Source organism: Hyperoodon ampullatus (assembly GCF_949752795.1).
Source record: "Hyperoodon ampullatus genome assembly, chromosome: 4".
Taxonomy (NCBI): Eukaryota; Metazoa; Chordata; class Mammalia; order Artiodactyla; family Ziphiidae; genus Hyperoodon; species Hyperoodon ampullatus.
Window position 1 is genome coordinate 115,213,157 of NC_136917.1, and position 19,669 is coordinate 115,232,825.

At 42.3% G+C, this 19,669-nt stretch overlaps 1 protein-coding gene across 1 annotated transcript; it reads right to left on the reverse strand.

Annotated features, from left to right (window-relative positions):
- Positions 1 to 5,967: 5,967 nt before the first annotated feature.
- On the reverse strand, positions 5,968 to 19,037 carry CRHBP (corticotropin releasing hormone binding protein; the record flags this gene model as incomplete). Its single annotated transcript, XM_079702602.1, has 7 exons — positions 5,968 to 6,125; positions 9,999 to 10,116; positions 14,571 to 14,719; positions 16,430 to 16,640; positions 18,084 to 18,241; positions 18,503 to 18,596; positions 18,957 to 19,037. The coding sequence occupies 7 exons, from the start codon at positions 19,035 to 19,037 to the stop codon at positions 5,968 to 5,970; spliced, it is 969 nt and encodes a 322-aa protein (XP_079558728.1).
- Positions 19,038 to 19,669: the final 632 nt, after the last annotated feature.

A 19,669-nucleotide genomic window follows, 5' to 3' on the forward strand; every position in this document is an offset into this window, starting at 1 on the left:
TTACAAATAAATTCTTTTCACTTAAAAGAACCATCTCTTAGTTCCTTTAAGTAGCACTTCTTTACAGCATTTAAGATGAAATTATATTACCAAAGTCTTGACCAATAAACAACTTTTCCAGGAAAGGGACACACATATTTATAGCATCTGCCATGTACCTAGAATAGTGTTTGCCACTTCATGGAAACTATCACATTAAAAAGGTAGGTGCTCCTGTTTATACTTTGCATGTGAGAGAGGTGATGCTCAGAGAGGTGTGGTGACTTGCTCAAGGGCTCACAGATGGTTAGTGGTTGATAAATAAATTCAGCAAGGTAGCAGGATACAAGATTAAGATACAGAAATCGATTGCATTTCTTTACATCAACAATGAAATATCAGAAAGGGAATGTAAAATGTAAACAAAACAATACCTTTTAAAATTGTACCAAAGAATAAATAAATAAATAAAAACTTAGGAATAAACCTGACCAAAGAGGTGAAAGACTTACATGTTGAGAACTACAAAACATTAATAAAGGGAAATTAAAGATGATTCAAAGAAATGGAAAGATATTCCATGCTCTTGGATTGGAAACAGTAATATTGTTAAGATGGCCATACTACCCAAAGCAACCTACAGATTTTATGCGATCCCTATCAAATTACCCACGACATTTTTCACAGAACTAAAACGAATCATCTTAAAATGTATAGGGAATGATAAAAGACCGAGAACTGCCAAAGCAATCCTGAGGAAAAAGAACAAAGCAGGAGGCATAACCCTCCCAGATTTCAGACAACACTACAAAGCTACAGTAATCAAAACTGTGTGATATTGGCACAAAAACAGACATACAGACATATGGATCAATGGAACAGAATAGAGAGCCCAGAAATAAACCCACACACCTACAGTCAATTAATCTTCAACAAAGGAGGCAAGACTATACAATGGGAAAAAGACAGTCTAGCCAGCAAGTAGGTTGAGAAAGCTGGACAGCGGCACATAAATCAATGAAGTTAGAACACTCCCTCACATCATACACAAAAATAAATTCAAAAATGGCTTAAAGACTTAATAAGACATGACACCATAAAACTCCTAGAAGAGGTCATAGGCAAAACATACTCTGACATAAATCATACCAGTGTTTTCTTAGGTCAGTCTCTCAAGGCAATAGAAATAAAAACAAAATAAACAAATGGGACCTAATCAAGGGCTCACAGGTGGTTAGTGGTTGAATCAGAACTCAACCCCATGTCTGGTTCCAAAGTCTGGCTTCCTCCCCCTCCATTGTGACGCCTGTATTCATAGGACTAGATCTTGTCTCTAAAGCTGTATCTCTGGTCCCATCCATGCTACACAAGCAAGAGTGTCTCCTGAGCTGGTCGCAGGCAAAACTGAGGAAGTGCCACAAAGTTTATCTTTGACAACAGCCAACTCCATTGCAAGTTTTCTTTTTGCCTCCCCTGCAAACTCTCAGCAAGGTGGTGGTTTCATCAGTTCCTGGCTGGCCTTCCCAGTAGCCTCAATGGTTCGTTCCTCTGAGTCTATCTTCTTCTCAGTACCTCATACTCTTGATTTCACCCACCTCAGTCTCTTTTATTCAAAGCTCACCTACTAATTCTATGTCCCGTAATAACGATTAGCGAAACCTTGTATAGTCTAATTAGTTACTGACTTGAAGTCACTTCATTAACTAGTTACCTCTGTATGGTCTGAATGTTTTAATGCAATAAAGTACTCATGAATTACTTGCTTAATTAAAAATACATCTTAAAGAAAAAAAGAACAAGGATTATGAGGGTGTGAATTTTGGTGCTATTTTCTGTCAAGTGGGTCTTTCACTGTCCCTCAAATCACACCACATAGGCAGCCATCTACTTTGCTTGGCTTGGCTGGCTTGATCACCTCTGAATCATTACTAGCACAGGACACATTTTTTATATTTCAGAAAACTGGAGAGAGGAGGGGAGTTGGGAGTCCATCTTCTTACTAGGAAACCCCAATATCTGATAACTCATCTAGTTACAAAAATCACAGTTCTGTCTAACTCATCCAGCTGTATGTCCTAGTATTGATATTAAGTCTTCTCCTTAAAGCACAAAACACTTCTCATTTTCAGTTTCTCAGCACAGAGGGATTGAGTACACTGTTGTTACCAAGAGCAAAAGCCAGAGTCCAATTTGAAGACCCTGAGTTTCACAACATTTTCTAACCCTCTAACCAAGCCTTCTTTCTCTTATCCATTTTTTCTTTCTCTGTACAGTTTGTCTTAACACATGAAGAAAATACTTTTAAACGCAAAGAGAAAAATGGATGGTAATCTATTACAAATGACCTATTAAAACTGAGACCATTCAGTCTGCTTCTTTGAACATACAAAATTGCTTCTCTCTTCTGAAATACTCCACAGCACAGAGATGAGCGTATTCAGATATAATTTCATGGGATTACCCCATAAGAAGAGCTCATATCCACAACTCTCTATCAGGTCTTGTTAAGCACATAAACGAATCGCCTTCAAGTAGACCCTGTCCATCAAACCTTTATTCTTCTTTCATGAAGAGTCTACCTTGCAGGCAAACTCTGGTAATGTTGCCTCCCTATTAAAATAGCAAGAAAGGAAAGTTTGAAGTTGGGAGAGATCTGGAAGAATCTCTGTCACAAAAATTTGTCCTATGTCAAATATATTTCCTGAGAAAAAAAAAACTACAAAGCAGGATCCAGATTCCTTGCATCCTATGGCTCTGTCGCCTTGTATGAACTTGGAATCCTCTGTTAGAACCTCAGTATCTTACCAATAGATGGGGGAAGAGAAAGAAAGTACAGAGGATCATATGAGGGTTGGGCATCATTTCTACTCACATTCCTTCAGTCAAAATTCAGTCACAGAAAACCTAACTGTAAGAGAGGTTGGAAAATGTAGTCTAGCTGCATACTCAGGAGGTAGAAGTATAACTTGTGGTGAACAAAATGCATTTCTATCTTATTCTCTTAACTGAAAGCAGCAGTGCCAGAAAGAGGTTGGAGATGAAGAAGACATGATGATTTAGATACTGGGAAAAAGTCCAATATCATAGGCAGACCAATGTATTCCACACATAATAGGCTGGAAGACAGTGGCAGAAGAGGCAGGCTTAGAGGAGACAGAAAAGTGTCCAGAGGATGGGATGGGCACAGTGACATAAAACCTATGAGCAAACATACTCAGAATTTCAGACACGGAAGCAGCAGGAATTTGGGAATTCAGTGATCAGTAGTAGAGCCACGTCACTCATTTAGTATTTAGAAGATGTGGGGTTTGGAGTGGAGGATAAGATTTCGGTCAGATAAGAGCTAGGATGAAATAACCAAGAGCTAGGAATATTATAGAGATGGGGCCTGGGCACAAGGGTAGACAGTCAAGGCAGATCATTTGTGAAGTGACTCCTTCGTAACCAGCATGGTGGACAAGAGCTGTTCAAGTTCCTCCTGTCCGAGGTCAGCATTGGTCCTGGAGCAGTTCAGAGACTACAGATAGGGTCAGCTGGGAGAAGAGGCACATGGGAACCTGCTAAGCCCTGCCATGATCTACCCTCAAATGTTACCAGTAACCTTACTCTGCTTCTGGGTCCCAGAAAACAACCCTAACTAACCCTATCTTCCTCACAATGTCCTGGGATAAAACAGGACAATTGAATCAGTACAAACCCTTCAGAGCATAAAGCAAATGGCCCTCTCAGAGTAGGGAGGACCTGGGACAGCATATTTGCTTACAAGTGAGAAATAATAATAAAAGTGACAGCTGACATATACAGGACAGAGTTCTGGGGCTTTAAATACATTTAACCACTTAATCTTGCCAAAAATCTTTTTTCCTCCAATTTTACAGATTAAAAACTGAGGAATACAGACTTACGAGTGACTTGCTCAAGTAAGTGGCAGCGCTGGGATTCAAAGAGGTCTGGCTACAGAATCGATCACCTTAGTTACTATGCATACTGACTTTTTTAGAAAGTCAAATTTGGCCAAAATTTCATATCACATTTTGCTTGCTTAAAGGAGGTGTCAGCAAAGACACTTTCTTGCACTTCCCTCCAGAGATCTCATCTACCATTTTGTTTCCAGAAATCTGTCCTATCCTTTTGGAATGAAGACTAAGTCATGGATCTCCAAAGAATAAGTCACAGACAGTTCACTTCCTCTCAAAGAATGTACACTAATATGCAATAACAAGCTTTGAAGTCTCATATGTTACAAATAAATGACTGCAGAATAAGAAGAAACCTTAGGGACCAGAGTCCCACCCATTTTAGTGCAGAGAGGCTAAGTAGCTTGCAAAATGTCCCTTAGGAACAAAAGCAAGTTGTCCTAACTTCCATGGTAAAAACACTTGCCTTCTGACCTCAGACCACTTATTTTCTCTACTCAGCATAAGGGGATCATAAGGGTTAAGAACCAGAAACTTCAGATTGTGATATGTGACTGCATTAATTCTTTGGTTGCTAAGAGACTATGAAAAAGATAAAAGGGTTTAACTACACAGAATTTATTTTCTATAAAATAAGAAATCCAGCATCTTATGTAACTAGTCAGGAATTATACAGCCGTGTGTTCAGACATTTATTCATTCATCCCAGCCTTTATCCCAGCCATTTATCCATCTATCCATTCAGGCATTTATTCATTCATTTGCTGAAGTATCCACTCATTCCAAAATACCTACTGAAACAAAATTTGTGCTCAATCCTGGGTATTTTTAGCACTTTCAGTCAACTATTTTTCTTTCTGGTTGGTTCTCAGATTTTGTTAACAAGCCCAGTGTATGGGATTCCAGTACATTCCATTATAAAATTATATCAAATATGTTTGGGGAATCAGAATCAAGCCATTAATTATGGAACAGTTTGCAGCTTCCATCCATTAATTCAAAGTAAAGAGGACTATTCACTTAGGAGTATTTCCTTTGTTCCTCAGGACCTCATTTTTGACCCCAAGGTGTCTTTTACAGACCACGTGCTTGGTCTCAAGCCAAATGTGGACAAAGCTCAGTCAACAGTAAACTGCCTTCAGTACCAAAAAAGTACTCAGGTTTCTGCAAATTGTGTCTATGAGAGTTTAAGGCCTTTGTTGTCCCTGTTGAAAAGTACACTCTTCACTGTGACAAAGACATGTATTCTCAGTTTTCTTGGAGGGCAGTGGAAGAGGGATCCCCACATCCTGCTTCCCTATCACCCCCAATTGGTTAGTGTTGTTTGTTCAAACACTGCAATTTTACCTTCTGCCCTAAATAATCCTACTTAACGACCCAGGGTTCTTGGAGGTCTAAGAAGTCTAAAATGATTTAGTTCAGCATTTGGTGCTGTACCACCTGAGAACATTATTTTCTAATGGTAATAAGGGAAGGAACTACTCAGGAAAACAAAGCAGGATGTTGAGGTGCCAACATTCTGAATATGTTTATTCATGTTTGGATTTACGGACGCAAAGTGTTTTACATGCTACAAATGTTTGTTAAAAACAAGTTGTTACAAATCAATAAATAATACTAGCTACAACTATTCTCTACTATAAACAGAATAATAAGCAGAAAATAAATAGATGCAACTACTTTGGTACACACAGACATGCGTTTTCTGTCATAAAACTGATACGAACACTAACATTTTTATTTCTTTGTAGTATTTTCCCTTGAGATACAAGTTTTTATTGCACATTTCTTTGCACTTGTCTTACCAGTTCAGGTTGGTAGCATATCAAAGAATTACTGGAAACTGGTTTTCTACTGGGGTCGGGGGGAGGGCTTATTTTCTTCTATGTGGTCATTTATATCTTACAAATGAAAAAGAAGCAAGGTACAAAAATTAGTGTGTGTGATATGTGCTCAAGGTTGGGAATACTGACTGGTATGAAAGGTTGTTAACTATCTGCTCATCAAAATCATATATAACAGCCATTAAAAACTCCCTTAGGTAGCAGCATGGAAATCATTGCTTGGTTATTCAAAGAGTAGACAAACAGAATTCCTGGATACTGTTTCCATTCGGGTTTTCCAGTTCGTATGGTTCCAGCTGGCGGTATTCAAAAGTCACACGATTTACATGTTTTCCGCTGGAGACCATGCGCACCACCGTGTTGTCACAGCCAATTTTCATCTGGGCTATAATTCATGGAAAAAGTAAAAGTTTCCCAGCAGGTTAGAAACGACACAGTCAAACCACTTCTGTCCACGAGATCATTTAAACACGAAGAAAGCAAGGGGATGTAGCTGCCTCTCACGTACTCAAACCAAGCATCTGCCATCAGCTGAAACGTGTTTGTTCTCATTCTTATAATGTACAGCTGACCTTGAACGACGTGGGGGGTGCGTGGGGCGTTAGGGGTGAGGACCCTCCCCACAGGCGAAAATCTGCATATAATTTATAGTCTGCCCTCCAGATCCACGGTTCCTCCAGATCCGAGATTCCACATTCTCGGGTTCAACCAACCTAGGATCGTGTAGTACTGTAGTATCTACTATTGAAAAAAATCCGCCTATAAGTGGGCCCCCGCAGTTCAAACCACTGTTGTTCAAGGGTCAACTGTATAATTAATTGTAGAATAGTGAAATTAAGCTCAGCCTTTCTCCTCATGTGCAAGAACACTGTTAGTCAGACAAAACTGGCTGCAAAGAGGTAAGAAGATATCTCCTTGTGCTTTTTTTTTTTTTTTTTTTTTGGCGGTACGCGTGCCTCTCACTGTTGTGGACTCTCCCGTTACGGAGGCTCCGGACGCGCAAGCTTGGCGGCCATGGCTCATGGGCCTAGCCGCTCCGCGGCATGGGGGATCTTCCTGGACTGTGGCACGAACCCGTGTCTCCTGTATCGGCAGGCAGACTCTCAACCACTGCGCTACCAGGGAAGCCCTCTCCTTGTGCTTTTTACGTTCTCCTACCTGCAAAGCTTTGGTGGTGAAGGCAGATGAAGGCAAGCATCCGACCTGCTGCACCTTTGCTCTAGTTGTGTCCTCAGTGGAGGCAGTGCTGCCCTCTAGGGACAGGTTGGAAATTTGCAGAGGCAGTTTTTGGTTATATCTGGGGGTGCAAGTGGCATTTAGTGGTCAGGGCTGAAGGATGGAGTGTATTGCGGGACATTTATGAAGACCAAAAATATCACCTATTTATTATTTTCTGAGCCTCAGTAATAATTCTGTTTTACATATAAACAAAAATATCATTTGCATGGTTTAGACATACACTAAGTATACTCATTTTTGTTCTATTGTTCACCTGTACTTTTTATCTCTAATTTTTTTCTGTACTTCTTATATGGAATGGCTTTTGATATCCTTACTTCTCTTAAATCCAATCTTATTCATTATTTTTACAAGCATCTGGCAACATTTATGTATCTTCTAGTACAGATGTGTCTGAGCAGTTATATACTGAAACTGTGTGTGTGTTTAAGGCATTCTTCAAAAAATTTTTTTCAGCTTTATTGAGGTATAGTTGACAGAAATTGTATATATTTAAGGTGTACAACATGATGGTTTTATATAAGTATACATTGTGAAATGATCACCATAATCAAGCTAATCAACATTCATTACCTCACATAGTTACCTTTTTTTTTTTTTCTTTTCATTCCCCACTCCCCTCCCTTCTGGCAACCATCTGTTTGTTCTCTGTACCTGTTTCTGTTTTGTGAAACTCAGCATTTTTATTAAAACTTACTTTTATTTTATTTCTTCAGCCTCCATCTGGTTCCTGAGGCAAGATTTATCTGCCCTACAATAATCCTTTCTGCTGTTTTAATTTTCTCAATCTTTTTTTCCCCACGTTGTCTCTATAAGGCCTACATTCTGAGAAATGTTATTAACCTTGTATAACAGGTACTTCACAAACATGCACCTGGGTTTAAATGAAGTAAAACAGCCAGAGTTATTTAGGTAAAAGTCAATTTGGAGACATAATAAATATGAACCCTATAATTATTTTAATATAAGCACCAGGGAGTCTAGGCTAAGCTTCTGTGAGGAAGTCCAAAGTTAATTTTTTAAAATAAATTCATTTATTTTTTATTTATTTTTGGCTGTGTTGGGTCTTCCTTGAAGTGCACAGGCTTCTCACTGCGGTGGCTTCTCTTGTTGCGGAGCACAGCCCCAGGCATGCAGGCTTCAGTAGTTGTGGCACGTGGGCTCAGAAGTTGTGGCTCCCTGGCTCTAGAGCGCAGGCTCAGTAGTTGTGGTGCACAGGCTTAGTTGCTCTGCGGCATGTGGGATCTTCTGGGACCAGGGCTCAAACCCATGTCCCCTGCATTGGCAGGTGGATTCTTAACCACTGCGCCACCAGGGAAGTCCCTAATTTTCTTTAAATTTTTTGCAAGGCCATTCTTTTCTGATCTTACTCTGAACTTTAATCTATATAATGTGCCTTATTTCCTTTAGTTAATGTGCATATCATTTATTATTTGACATAATTCCTAATACAATCCATTGTAAAGGGCAGGATACCTAAGAGTTCTTCATTGTCTGAACGACTTAAGAGGGGCTCATGAAAACATAGTGAATTAAAGAAAAAAGTGAAGTCTAAAATGAACCAGTGAGTCAGATAATTCAAGCCTTCACATTATCTTAAGACTGGTTTCAATTATCTAGATAATACAGTCAAAAGTGGTTTTCTGGCCTTAGTCACACCCTTTGAAATCAAGTCATATAATTCATGTACCAAAATTACTATGGCTTCAATTATCTAAATTCTAAGGCATGAGTGTGCTTCAGTTCTTAATCTAATCTTTTTACCCAGCTAAAAGGCAGCTCCTCACAGGTGCTCTCCATCAGCCTGGAAGGATCCAGTGCCTCTGAGAGCACACACAAAGGGAGAGAAGCCATGATGCACTGGTTTAAACCAGGGCTCAAGTGTAAATTAGCATAAACTAACCCCCAAGCTTTTAGCAAAGTGGGTTTTTAGAAATCTTTTCCCTTTACCTGTGTACATTAATTCTATTTCAGAGAGATTTTGTTTATTAAGTTCCCAGCATTAGCTCAGAGAGAGAAAATACTGGTTGGCAGACCTGGCTTTAATTAAAACTGGTAACAGCTGATCAAAAGGCTGTCTGATTTGCAGCTTCATTATTTAGTTGGTTAGTGATGTGTGCTTACAAAAGAGGAAGGGGGCTATGGTAAGGGATGAAAGACTGTTCTTCTGTTTGACTTCTGTCTCTTAAAAGATAATCACTGGCTCCTGCATCAGAGGTACAGATACAGGAGTGACCTTTACAGAAATGTTTTATGTAACCCTCTCCCTCCCCACCTGGATTTCGTTAATTAATTTGGTCACTAGTCAGCAATTCCCACCCTTCTCACCCCACCCGAGCATAATCAAATGGAAAAGCTTCACTGATCTATAACAAAGAAGACCTGATTCTGTTTGGGGAGAACCAGGTCTTTTATTACCCGTGACCACTTTTAGATCTCAGAATTTACCTCTGTTTTGCAGTGGTCTTTCAGAGGCTGGTTTTGCTGCTAGAAGTTGGGGACATTCAGCAGTTCTGAGAATTTCTAATAAAGCGTATCACCTTCTAATGTATCAATATTTACTATGAATAATACACACACATATACATATATATGGTAAAGTTATTTAGATATTACTTCATTTTTATACTATTACTAATTGATGATACATCCACTATTTGAACTACGGTTTTCAGTCAGTAAAATCTTTAGTCTCGAGAGGAGGAAAGCAGGGACCTTCAAGAAGGTGGACAGAACACAGAACCAAAAAGCTTTGTCTTTTTCATAGTCTTACCTAGGGCAAACCTTAAACACACAACCTTGTTACTTCATAAGTTTTTCTCCCAGTGTCAGATATTGTGGTCATGCATTCTTGATACTGTGTTCTAGGCTCAAATGCAAAATCCTGACACTTGCTCAATGTGCAAAATCGAAGTTATTTTGGTGGAACTTGCCCTCCCATGTATAAAAAATTTGAGGCATTTTATTTAAGGAAACAATCTTAATAGGCACATAAATAATAATCAAAGAAATATCTTACCAGGGCCGTGAAAAGGATAGCAGAGATCAGCTAAAGGCATCATCTTGGAAGGGTCCAGTCCAGTTCCTCCCAGCAGCTCCACAAAATCTCCTATTCCCACACAACCTGCTGAGGACTTCTAAGAGAATAAAGCAGCAGAGGAAGATGTATTTAAACCAATTATGGAAGTCAAACCATTGGACCAATGGCAAGTTGGTGAATTCAGTCAGCTGTAGACATCCTGCAGTGCCATTTAATTTAACATCCAGAACTCTGGGAAGTAAAACTTTTTTTTTCCCGGTACGCGGGCCTCTCACTGTTGTGGCCTCTCCTGTTGTGGAGCACAGGCTCCGGACGCGCAGGCTCAGCGGCCATGGCTCACGGGCCCAGCCGCTCTCGGCATGTGGGATCCTCCCGGACCGGAGCACGAACCCGTCCGTGTTCCCTGCATCGGCAGGCGGACTCTCAACCACTGCGCCACCAGGGAAGCCCGGAAGTAAGATTTTTAAAGAAAAAAAAAAAAAAAATCATAGGAATTGCTTTTCTAAATCGGTTGACTAATCATTTTTTAAAAATATATGTGCGGGCTTCCCTGGTGGCGCAGTGGTTGGGAGTCCGCCTGCCCATGCAGGGGACACGGGTTCGTGCCCCGGTCTAGGAGGATCCCAGGTGCCGCGGAGAGCCATGGCTGCTGAGCTTGCGCGTCTAGAGCCTGTGCTCCGCAACGCGAGAAGCCACAACAGTGAAAGGCCCGCGTACCGCAAAAAAAAAAAAAAAAATGTGCATTTAAAAAAATATTTTTTTATAAGCTCAAGGACTAGAATGATGAAATTGGAATCTGTAAACTCCATATACAATATATGAAAATTGAATCTGGAAATGCTTTGCTTTTTAAATCATTTGGACATACACAATGAATTATTTGAGTTTCTTAATGCATGCAGTCAGACTTTTTATAAATAGGGCTTCCACATCAGTTTTTTCTTCAACTTGCCTATTTTCCTCTTTTTTTCTTTTTTTCGGTACACGGGCCTCTCACTGTTGTGGCCTCTCCCGTTGCGGAGCACAGGCTCCGGACGCGCAGGCTCAGCGGCCATGGCCTAAGGGCCCAGTCACTCCGCGGCATGTGGGATCCTCCCGGACCGGGGCACGAACCTGCGTCCCCTGCATCGGCAGGCGGACTCTCAACCACTGCGCCACCAGGGAAGCCTTCCTCTTCTTTTATAAAAGACTATTTCTGCTATTGAGACAATTCTTATCCTTTCTACTGATAAGGATTTAGACTAGTTATAAGAATATTAAAAAAAAGAAGAGACCCCTCATTTGGGGCTCAAATTAGCTAGAGTTACCATCAACTTTCTCCTTCCAACTAAAATAAACTTATTTCAAGCTACTCAAAATAAATATGTAGTCTTAAGACTTTGTGTGATGCACTGTAACCCCCTTTTTCTGTTTCCCTTCATCTTTTCCACACTGTGTCATCCACAGCAATTCCTGTGCTTCACTTTCCCACGCAAACAAAGCAGACCCCCTCTCAGCCCCAAATGTCACAGTTTGGGCCGCCCATTTCCCATGATCAGGGCTGGACTTGTGATCGTGCCACCCATGCCCACAGGGCTCACGCTTACAAGGCCTAGTGCTTGGCTTAATGCTCTGCTGTCACCATTTTGAAATGCCTAATAATCTTAAAATAAGGCCCCTGTATTTTCATTTTGTACTGTCCCCCCATAAATTATACAGCCAGTTTTGCCTGTGATCCTCTTCTTCATTGAGACATAGCCATCAAGAGATCTAGCGGAATGTGGCAAGGTGCTTAGAAGCTAAACAGATAGACCATGCTACATAGGGACCAAAATATAAAACAGAGAATGTAAAACACACACACATAAGCACACACAGTCCAACATTTGGAAGATATTGAAGTGCAACTGGAACTAAACAACCAATAGAAAATAATACAACAGCAACTCTTTGACTAATGAAAGGAAGCAGGTGTGGGTATATATATTTAAAGCACCTACTCTGTGCTGGGTTCTATGCTTAGGTATTTTACACGTAATTTCATCAATGATGAAATAGAGGGTTAGTTAGCCCCACTGTGTACAGGGCTCATTTTCTTGTATGAAGAGTTGAATAAGCCATTTAGAGGTAAAGGGAAAAAAATGTGATTGCCTTTCCCTTGAGTAGAGGGTGTCCAGGGGGAACATGTCTTAAGACTAAACATTCCACCTGGTTCTATAGGTTCCAAATTTCACAGGAGGAGGTGAAGGGGAAAAGGCAGGCTCAGGAGAGAGAAATGGGAAATAAGAAGTTGGGAAGAAATGGAAGCTAAAATGAAGGGAACAAAACCAAGAAACAAGGAGGTTGGGAGCACATACTTTTTGGCGTTCAGTGACTTTTCTCTCCTCTTTCCAAACCTCTCAGCTGTTCTTATAAACAACGGCAGAAGCTGAGTTGTGTAGGGACCTCTGGGGTTCAGCTCCTCAACAGTGACCCCCGAGATTTCTTTGTTGAGGTTCTATCTCCCTGGACCAAGTCACTCTCATCTGTTGCCTAGACTATGACAATGGCCTTTTAGGTGCACTGCTGCACCACTCTGGCCCCTACAGCCCATTCATCATCATTCATGGAAGCCAGAATGACCTTTAGGTAATCATCTCCTTCCCATCGTGGACTTTGTCAATTACTTTGGACATGAGGCCAGCAATTCCCAATCACTCTCACCCCACCTGAGCATAATCAAATGGATTATGTCACTTTCCTGCCTGAACCCCTTCCGTGGTTTCCCACTGAGAATAAACTCAAACTCTTTAATATGACCCGCTGGGCTCTGCACCCCCTTGGCCCTGCCTGTCTGCCTGATGCTGTATGATACCACTCCCCCTCTACTTTTCCTTCTTTCCATTTCTAGAACTCAGCAAGCCCATTCCTGCCTCTGAGCCTCTGCACTACTGTTGCTCTGTTCCCAGCTCTTCCTGTGGCTGCTGGCTCCTTCTTACCTATCACTGAAATCTCACTTTAAATATCTCCTTCTCAAAAGATTTCTTTCTTGACCATCTCATCTCAAGTAGCTGCCTGCCCCTCACTCTACCCCCTTGTCCCCAGCCACCACTCTGCTTCATTTTCTGTAGGGCACTCACCACTATTTGGAATACATTATACTTTTACCTGTCTCATCCCACTAGAATACAGGTTCCATGTGAGTAGGGCCTGTTTTGTTTGTTGCTAATTTCCTGCATCTAGAAGAAAGCCTTGCACATGGTAAGCACTCAAAAAATATTTTGTAAAGCAATAGATACCTAGAACACTGCAGACTTCACATTTTTTAAGTGGTAAGCACCAAGATTACTCCTCATAGCCAAAAATAACTAAAGTGCGGATCTCTCGATCTATCACACTTACCATCTTCTACATTAAACATCAAGAATGACATACAAAAAATCTCAAGCCTAGGGCTTCCCTGGTGGCGCAGTGGTTGGGAGTCCGCCTGCCGATGCAGGGGACACGGGTTCGTGCCCCGGTCCAGGAAGATCCCACATGCCGTGGGGCGGCTGGGCCCATGAGCCATGGCCGCTGAGCCTGCGCGTCTGGAGCCTGTGCTCCGCAACGGGAGAGGCCACAACAGTGAGAGGCCCGCGTACCGCAAAAAAAAAAAAAAAAAAAAAAAAAAATTTCAAGCCTATACGGCTAAACCAAAGACATCCACCTATCCTGGCCTTTATCAAAGGATTATTCTTCCACTAAGGTTCAACTTTAAAAAATAGGCACTGGCCTATGAATTTAGGGCTTAAAGGAAATTGGATTTACTGCTTTTCTCAGCCCTAGTCCTATTTATTTGGGTTTCACTGCAATCTTTCTGATGAGGAACTATGACTATCTTTGATGCCAGCAAATGCACGAGCTGTCTTAACCTAGGCATATGAGAACATAAAAGGAAATGAGGATGACTCAAAGGAAACAAGCTACCAGTGCAAATAAATATGGTCAAGCTCAGCATTAATTGTAAAATCCATACAGAAGTTCACGGGGGAAAAAGTTGATGGGGAGTCTCAACTAATGTTTTGTTGCAAAATGTATGGAATTAAATGTAATGCAAAAGAAACGCTTCAAAACTTTACTGTATTTTGCAATATAAAAATCCAGTTTTGTATTTTATGCTACTCTTAGCATTCCTTCATAACACAGTCTGTCAATGAGATACTTCCTTCATGTCAAAAGAAAATTCCAATAATCAGAAAAACAGCTGTGTAGATGACTCACACTAGGTTCTGCTAGGAGAGAATTTTTGTAAAAGAGGCAAGTACAAGAGAGTTCAATTGTAATTATATGTCACAACTTTGCCAACTGAAAACATTTCTAACATCACAAGAAAAGTATTCAAGTAGTCAGAAGAGGCACCTGAGTATGCAACTTGCAGCATAACGGAAATAGAAGAGGAGTTTATTAAAGCAGCGAGGGCAGGCTCATGTGAGATCTAACTGCCAACAGAAGGACATACTATACCAGTTCATCCACATTTGCCCTGTATAGTTACTTTTGCTCTGAGAAAGCTGAGGTCTTAGGAAGTGACTGGGAAGCAAATAAGCAACTCACCTTTAATTGCAGACCATTTAAGTGTCCCAGGGTGAGATCAGATATTTTGATCACCACAGGATAAATTATGGAGAAGCTGCAGTTGCGATGCTTATGTGGCACGACCAGAGTGAACCTTCCATTTGGGGTCTGGGAGATGACATTGCAGGCTTTGTAGAAAAACAAAATCACATTTTCACTGCTTGGTATGCTGGGCTTTTATAGAAATTTATCTCATCCTTATTCTAAGCTCCTATTCATGGTCTAGGGGCTTGTGGCCCTGAAGAGAGTACTTATCACAAAGGTGATTTGGAGAAAGGAAGCAGTTGGGGAATAAAAAGCACCAGTGATGTATGGACATTGTCAGGAGGCCCTGGCTGCAAGGGGACTTCTAATCGTAATCTCAGGGGGTCACGTTGTTTATAACACTCACAAGACATAAATTAATAACCAACCAAACAATACTAGCTGGTAGAAGTTCTAGGAACACTTCATTAACTAGGGTCCAAGTTCAAGCTGGGAGTCTGGAAGAATCAAGGCTTAAAGGTAAGGCCAGAACTCAAACCCTGTCTGTCTGAAACCTTTATTAACTGAACTTGGAGCTATATGTTACTTTTGAGATAATAAAGTGAGGAAACATTAAACTAGTTACAAAATAGGTTGAGAAAAATACAAAGCAGGCTTATGTCTGATAAATATTTCCTGGGTGTTAAGTGATAAGTTGACTAATAGGTAAATTTTAAATGTTTATCTACTCCCAAGACTTTCTGAAATTTTGTTTTGTATCTCAAGACTAGACTTACAATAAATTTACTCTTCCAGCTATGAAACTAGAAGCATCAGAGTTTGTACTTTTTTGGGCCAGTTATGGGACAAAAGTTTCTGATTGATCAGACTATGTCAGAACTACCTTTTGCTTCCATCTTATATTTTTAATTACACTTAATTTCAAAAAGAACTAAAATTCCTTGATGATTCTAGAAGGCTTCTGATTTCTAACCAAACAGGATATAGGAGAAACAGTTTCTGTTGTCTTCTAGTGTTATTCTGCTCCAGTCCTCAGAAACAGCCTTTTTGGGGGGCTTCTTTCAAAAAAAATTTTTTTGTTTTCTAAAAACAAAATTTGGGAGATCAGTCAGTACATTATTTTTTGGCAGATTAGGTAGGCCCCATTCTTCAACCACATGAACTGTTAGTAATACTACTGTATGCAACCAAAAATGAATGTTTTCCTGATTTTTTATAAACATTTTCCTCTCAATGGGGAAGAAATAATAAATGGATGAATGAACTCATTCTGATTAAGATAATGTGTTTTAGGCCTGGGCTATTCAGCTTTATAGCATCTATTTGTGTATCCACCAGAAATGAACTAAATTAGAGCAATGGGTTCAGACTCAGAAGGCAATGTTGAGGTCCTCTGGTCCAACCCTCTGCTCAGGGCATGAAATCTGTCTACACATGCCAGATATGTAGACTTTCAGCCTTCACCTAAATTTCTGTAAGACTGCAACTTCATATCTGATCCCTCGAGCTTATCCAGATCAATGGAATGACTTGGAGGGATTAAAGTTTGTCACTGAAAACATTGCAGTAGCTCAGGAGATCAGAATAAGACTGGAGAAAAAATAGAATTCTAGCTACCATAAATTAGTATCTTACCTAGCCTGGTAAATAAATTAAAAACGGATCTGATTTTCATAATAATGAATTGGAAATATCCTTTAGGTGATTTCTAATTACAAAAGAATTTCCATTCAAATCCTTCCTCACTTCAAATGTCTTAAGTCTGTGAAATGATGCTACCTTTGAAAAGCAGAACTGACACTCTCTCCCCCCAAGTCCTGCCTTCCAACTAAGAAGACATGAAGTCCACTTACGAAAGAGGTTAGGATCTGTCTTTATGGTTAATGTGAACCCATTTCCTGGTTCATGGACCCGGAAGAAGATCATGGCCACGTTCTGGGAGGATCTGATGCTCCTTCTGCTAAGACCACTCTCACAGAAATCTATGTACCGCTCACTCATGGGGAGAGGGTGATCCTGGGAACTGGGAAACTTCTCCCCCTTGAGAATCCAACCATCAAATACCTTCCAACAAAAAATACAGACAAAGATGATCACTTTCATCAACTCCTGAAGTCATAGGTGTGTTGAAAAGGGGGAAAAGGTTATCCAGCCATGGGCCTTCGGTCATAAGTGAGGAATAGACAGCCTACACCCCCCTGCACACGTGCTTTCTATTTGTATATATTTTGACTGCGAGGGTTATTTGCAAGTCACATTATTATTTAATTATTTCTTTTTTCCCCTTTATAAACTCTAACATTTCCAAAGTAAGTAAACTTTCTATACTTTATCATTTCAGCCACCTTGGTAAATGAAACTACAGACGATATACATTTTTGTGTTGGTCATATTTTCCACACATCCTACTTTCAGAAGAATTCCACAGGAACATAATTTGGGTTTCAGTTTTTCTCTTTCCTCATTAAAATATGAACAAAATTTCTCAAAAATAGCAAGAGGAAAAACTGGAGCAGCAACTTTACCTACATGCCGACGGTTATACACACCCATTTTCCTCATTTTTTTACTCTTATCACATATTAAAATATCAAGAACTAGTTTAACACTTAGACGATAATGGCTGGTATGCAAGTTCGGAATTTTTTCCTTCACTTGTTGAAGTTTGTAGTTGGCTGGACAAAAGGTCAGTCTATTATTGACTTTACTCTTAAAATCACCACAGGCCTCCAATTTAATGAGTCCAACCTAGTTCACGTTAGTAAAATTACCAGCTACAAATTATTTCACAAGATCAGTCCTCTTCTATTGCGTTTGACAGGTTCCAAAATAATTCCACTTTGGGATTTTAATCATATTCATTTTAACTGGACTGGAGAAGTCCAGCAGCCATCCCAAGCTGACCCGTTAGACTCATGGAGAACTGGGAGTGGGGATGTTATGAGGCTGGGGGACTTATCCGCGCCTCCCACCTGCCTCAGACTAGATTCCTGCTCAGCAACCTTCCCTGCAGCCAGTGCCCTTCTGCTCCAAAATCAGGTCACCCAGGCATTGAAGACAGCGTCTGGGAGCCTGAAACAGCTCCACAGAGAAAGGGACCAGCAGGAGCAAGGCGGGCTCAGATCTCAGACATGTGAGGTCGCCTTCTAATCAGGACCTCGGATTCGGCGGACCCGAGGGCTCGTACTAGTTGGTTTGTACCCCTTTTCATCTGCTCCAGATTGCAACACAGTGGTTTGCGCCACGAGTTCTAGTCTTTGGAAGCGCCCGGGACCGAGAGCGCACAGGGGTGAATTTAAACCACTGCAAGACCAAGGCACTCGCCCTTCTGGGAGTGGGGCGAAGGTTCGCGCTGCGCGGGGGTCCCGGACTGCGCCTCTCCCACTCCTGCACCAGCGCAGCATCTAATTACGAGCGTCGCCGGCTCTCCACGCTAGGGCGCAGCGTCCCGGCCATGACCCCTCCCTTGCCCCGCGGCTGGGGCTGCGCCTGGCGGGGGCGCCTCACCTTCAGGAAGTCCCCGCTCTCACAGTCGATGGAGACCAGTTCATAGTGGATGGTGATAAACTCCTCGGGCTCTGCGATGAAGAAGGCGGCGCAGTGCAGCTGCGGCCGATCGGCGGTGAAGGTGAACTGGCCCTGGAGGCTCAGCATGTCCAGGCACCCTGGGGGGGTGGGCAGCGGGGTTGGGGGTCCCGGGTTGCAGCCACTGCGGCGGCACCCGGGGCAGCCCCTCTCCGCTCGCGCCCTGACTCCCAGCCTCGGCTGCGCCCCGCTCCCATGCTCCGGGTGCGTCACCCCATCTCGCCCCAGTGCGCCTCCTCGGACTGACCCTTAGCGATGGGAATTGCGCCCCCCGCGGTCCTCAACAATCCCCACCTCCCCGCTGCCCGCGGACGGACGCCAGCCAGGCAGCCCCGACTCACGCATAGCGCGGCGGTACAGCTGCTCCCCCGGCAGCTCCCGCTTCAGGTTGGCGCTGAGGAGTAGGAAAGGGTCGTGGTCCACAGCTTCCCGCAGCTGGCCAGGAAAATAAGTCAGTCAGCAAAAGTTCAAGGAGTGGGAAAGGGGACTAGAAGCAAGGCACCCTCCCTGCCCCGCGGCAAAGAGAATAAAGTGACCGGGTCAATGTCTCCCGGGTCCGGAGAAGACGGGAAGGTTTAGACCTTTCCCATCAGACCAGGGTATGCCCAGGGACCAGAGGGAAGGAGGAAGAGGCAGGGAGGAAGACCCAGGGGAAACCAGAGGAGAGAGGGGGCACAGTAAATGCGGAAGAAAGAGCTAACCACAACATGTCTGAGAGCAGAGGCAGCCTGCCCACCCCCAAGGCTGGACACTCACCACAGGAAGGTGTGATGGGTCAACCGGGTAATCGCTCACCTCCAGGTACCGGCTCTCCCCTCTTAGAGCCAGCAGGCAGATCAGAATGAAGTGACACTGAAGTTTGAAAGTGGGAGCCATGCCGGCCTTGCCTCTGCAGCTGGTGCTTTCTGCTCCGCAGGTCTGGGCTTTGCTTCCCACGCGCTCCCCCAGGCTGAGAGCTAGAAGCTGGTAGGGTCCCTTTGCTGGGTCTCTTTTATAGAGCAGTGAGGAGGGGAGGCTCTCTGCCCCTTAACTGATCTGAGCTCAGTAACCATGGGTTACTCTGTCTTAGTGACAAAGTGCTTGGTGATGACGAGGGTCCAGCTCTCAGCCGCAAACTTTCCGAGTGGTCCAGCGTTATTCACGGAGAATGATTTCAGACACTTACAACTTAGTGAATTAAAGTGTGGGAGAAAGAATGAAGCAAGGATAGAGAATAAGGGACGGCATTTTACTTGGCCTGCCACATGCTGAATTATCCTCTCCCATGGACATGCAGGGAATTTTTGGTTTTGAAAAGCCAAGTGACAGTGTTACACACAGGCATAAAATACCCAAACACACACCACCTTATCATACAGACTTGTCACATAACCTTAAATGGAACCATGTTGGAAATTGTCAGAGAATATAGTATTCATGCAATTGCTCATGCCTCTCAGGAAGAAACTTGAGGCATTTTCAGCTCCAAAGAGAAGCTGATTTCGCAGACTATTGCAATCATGTAATTC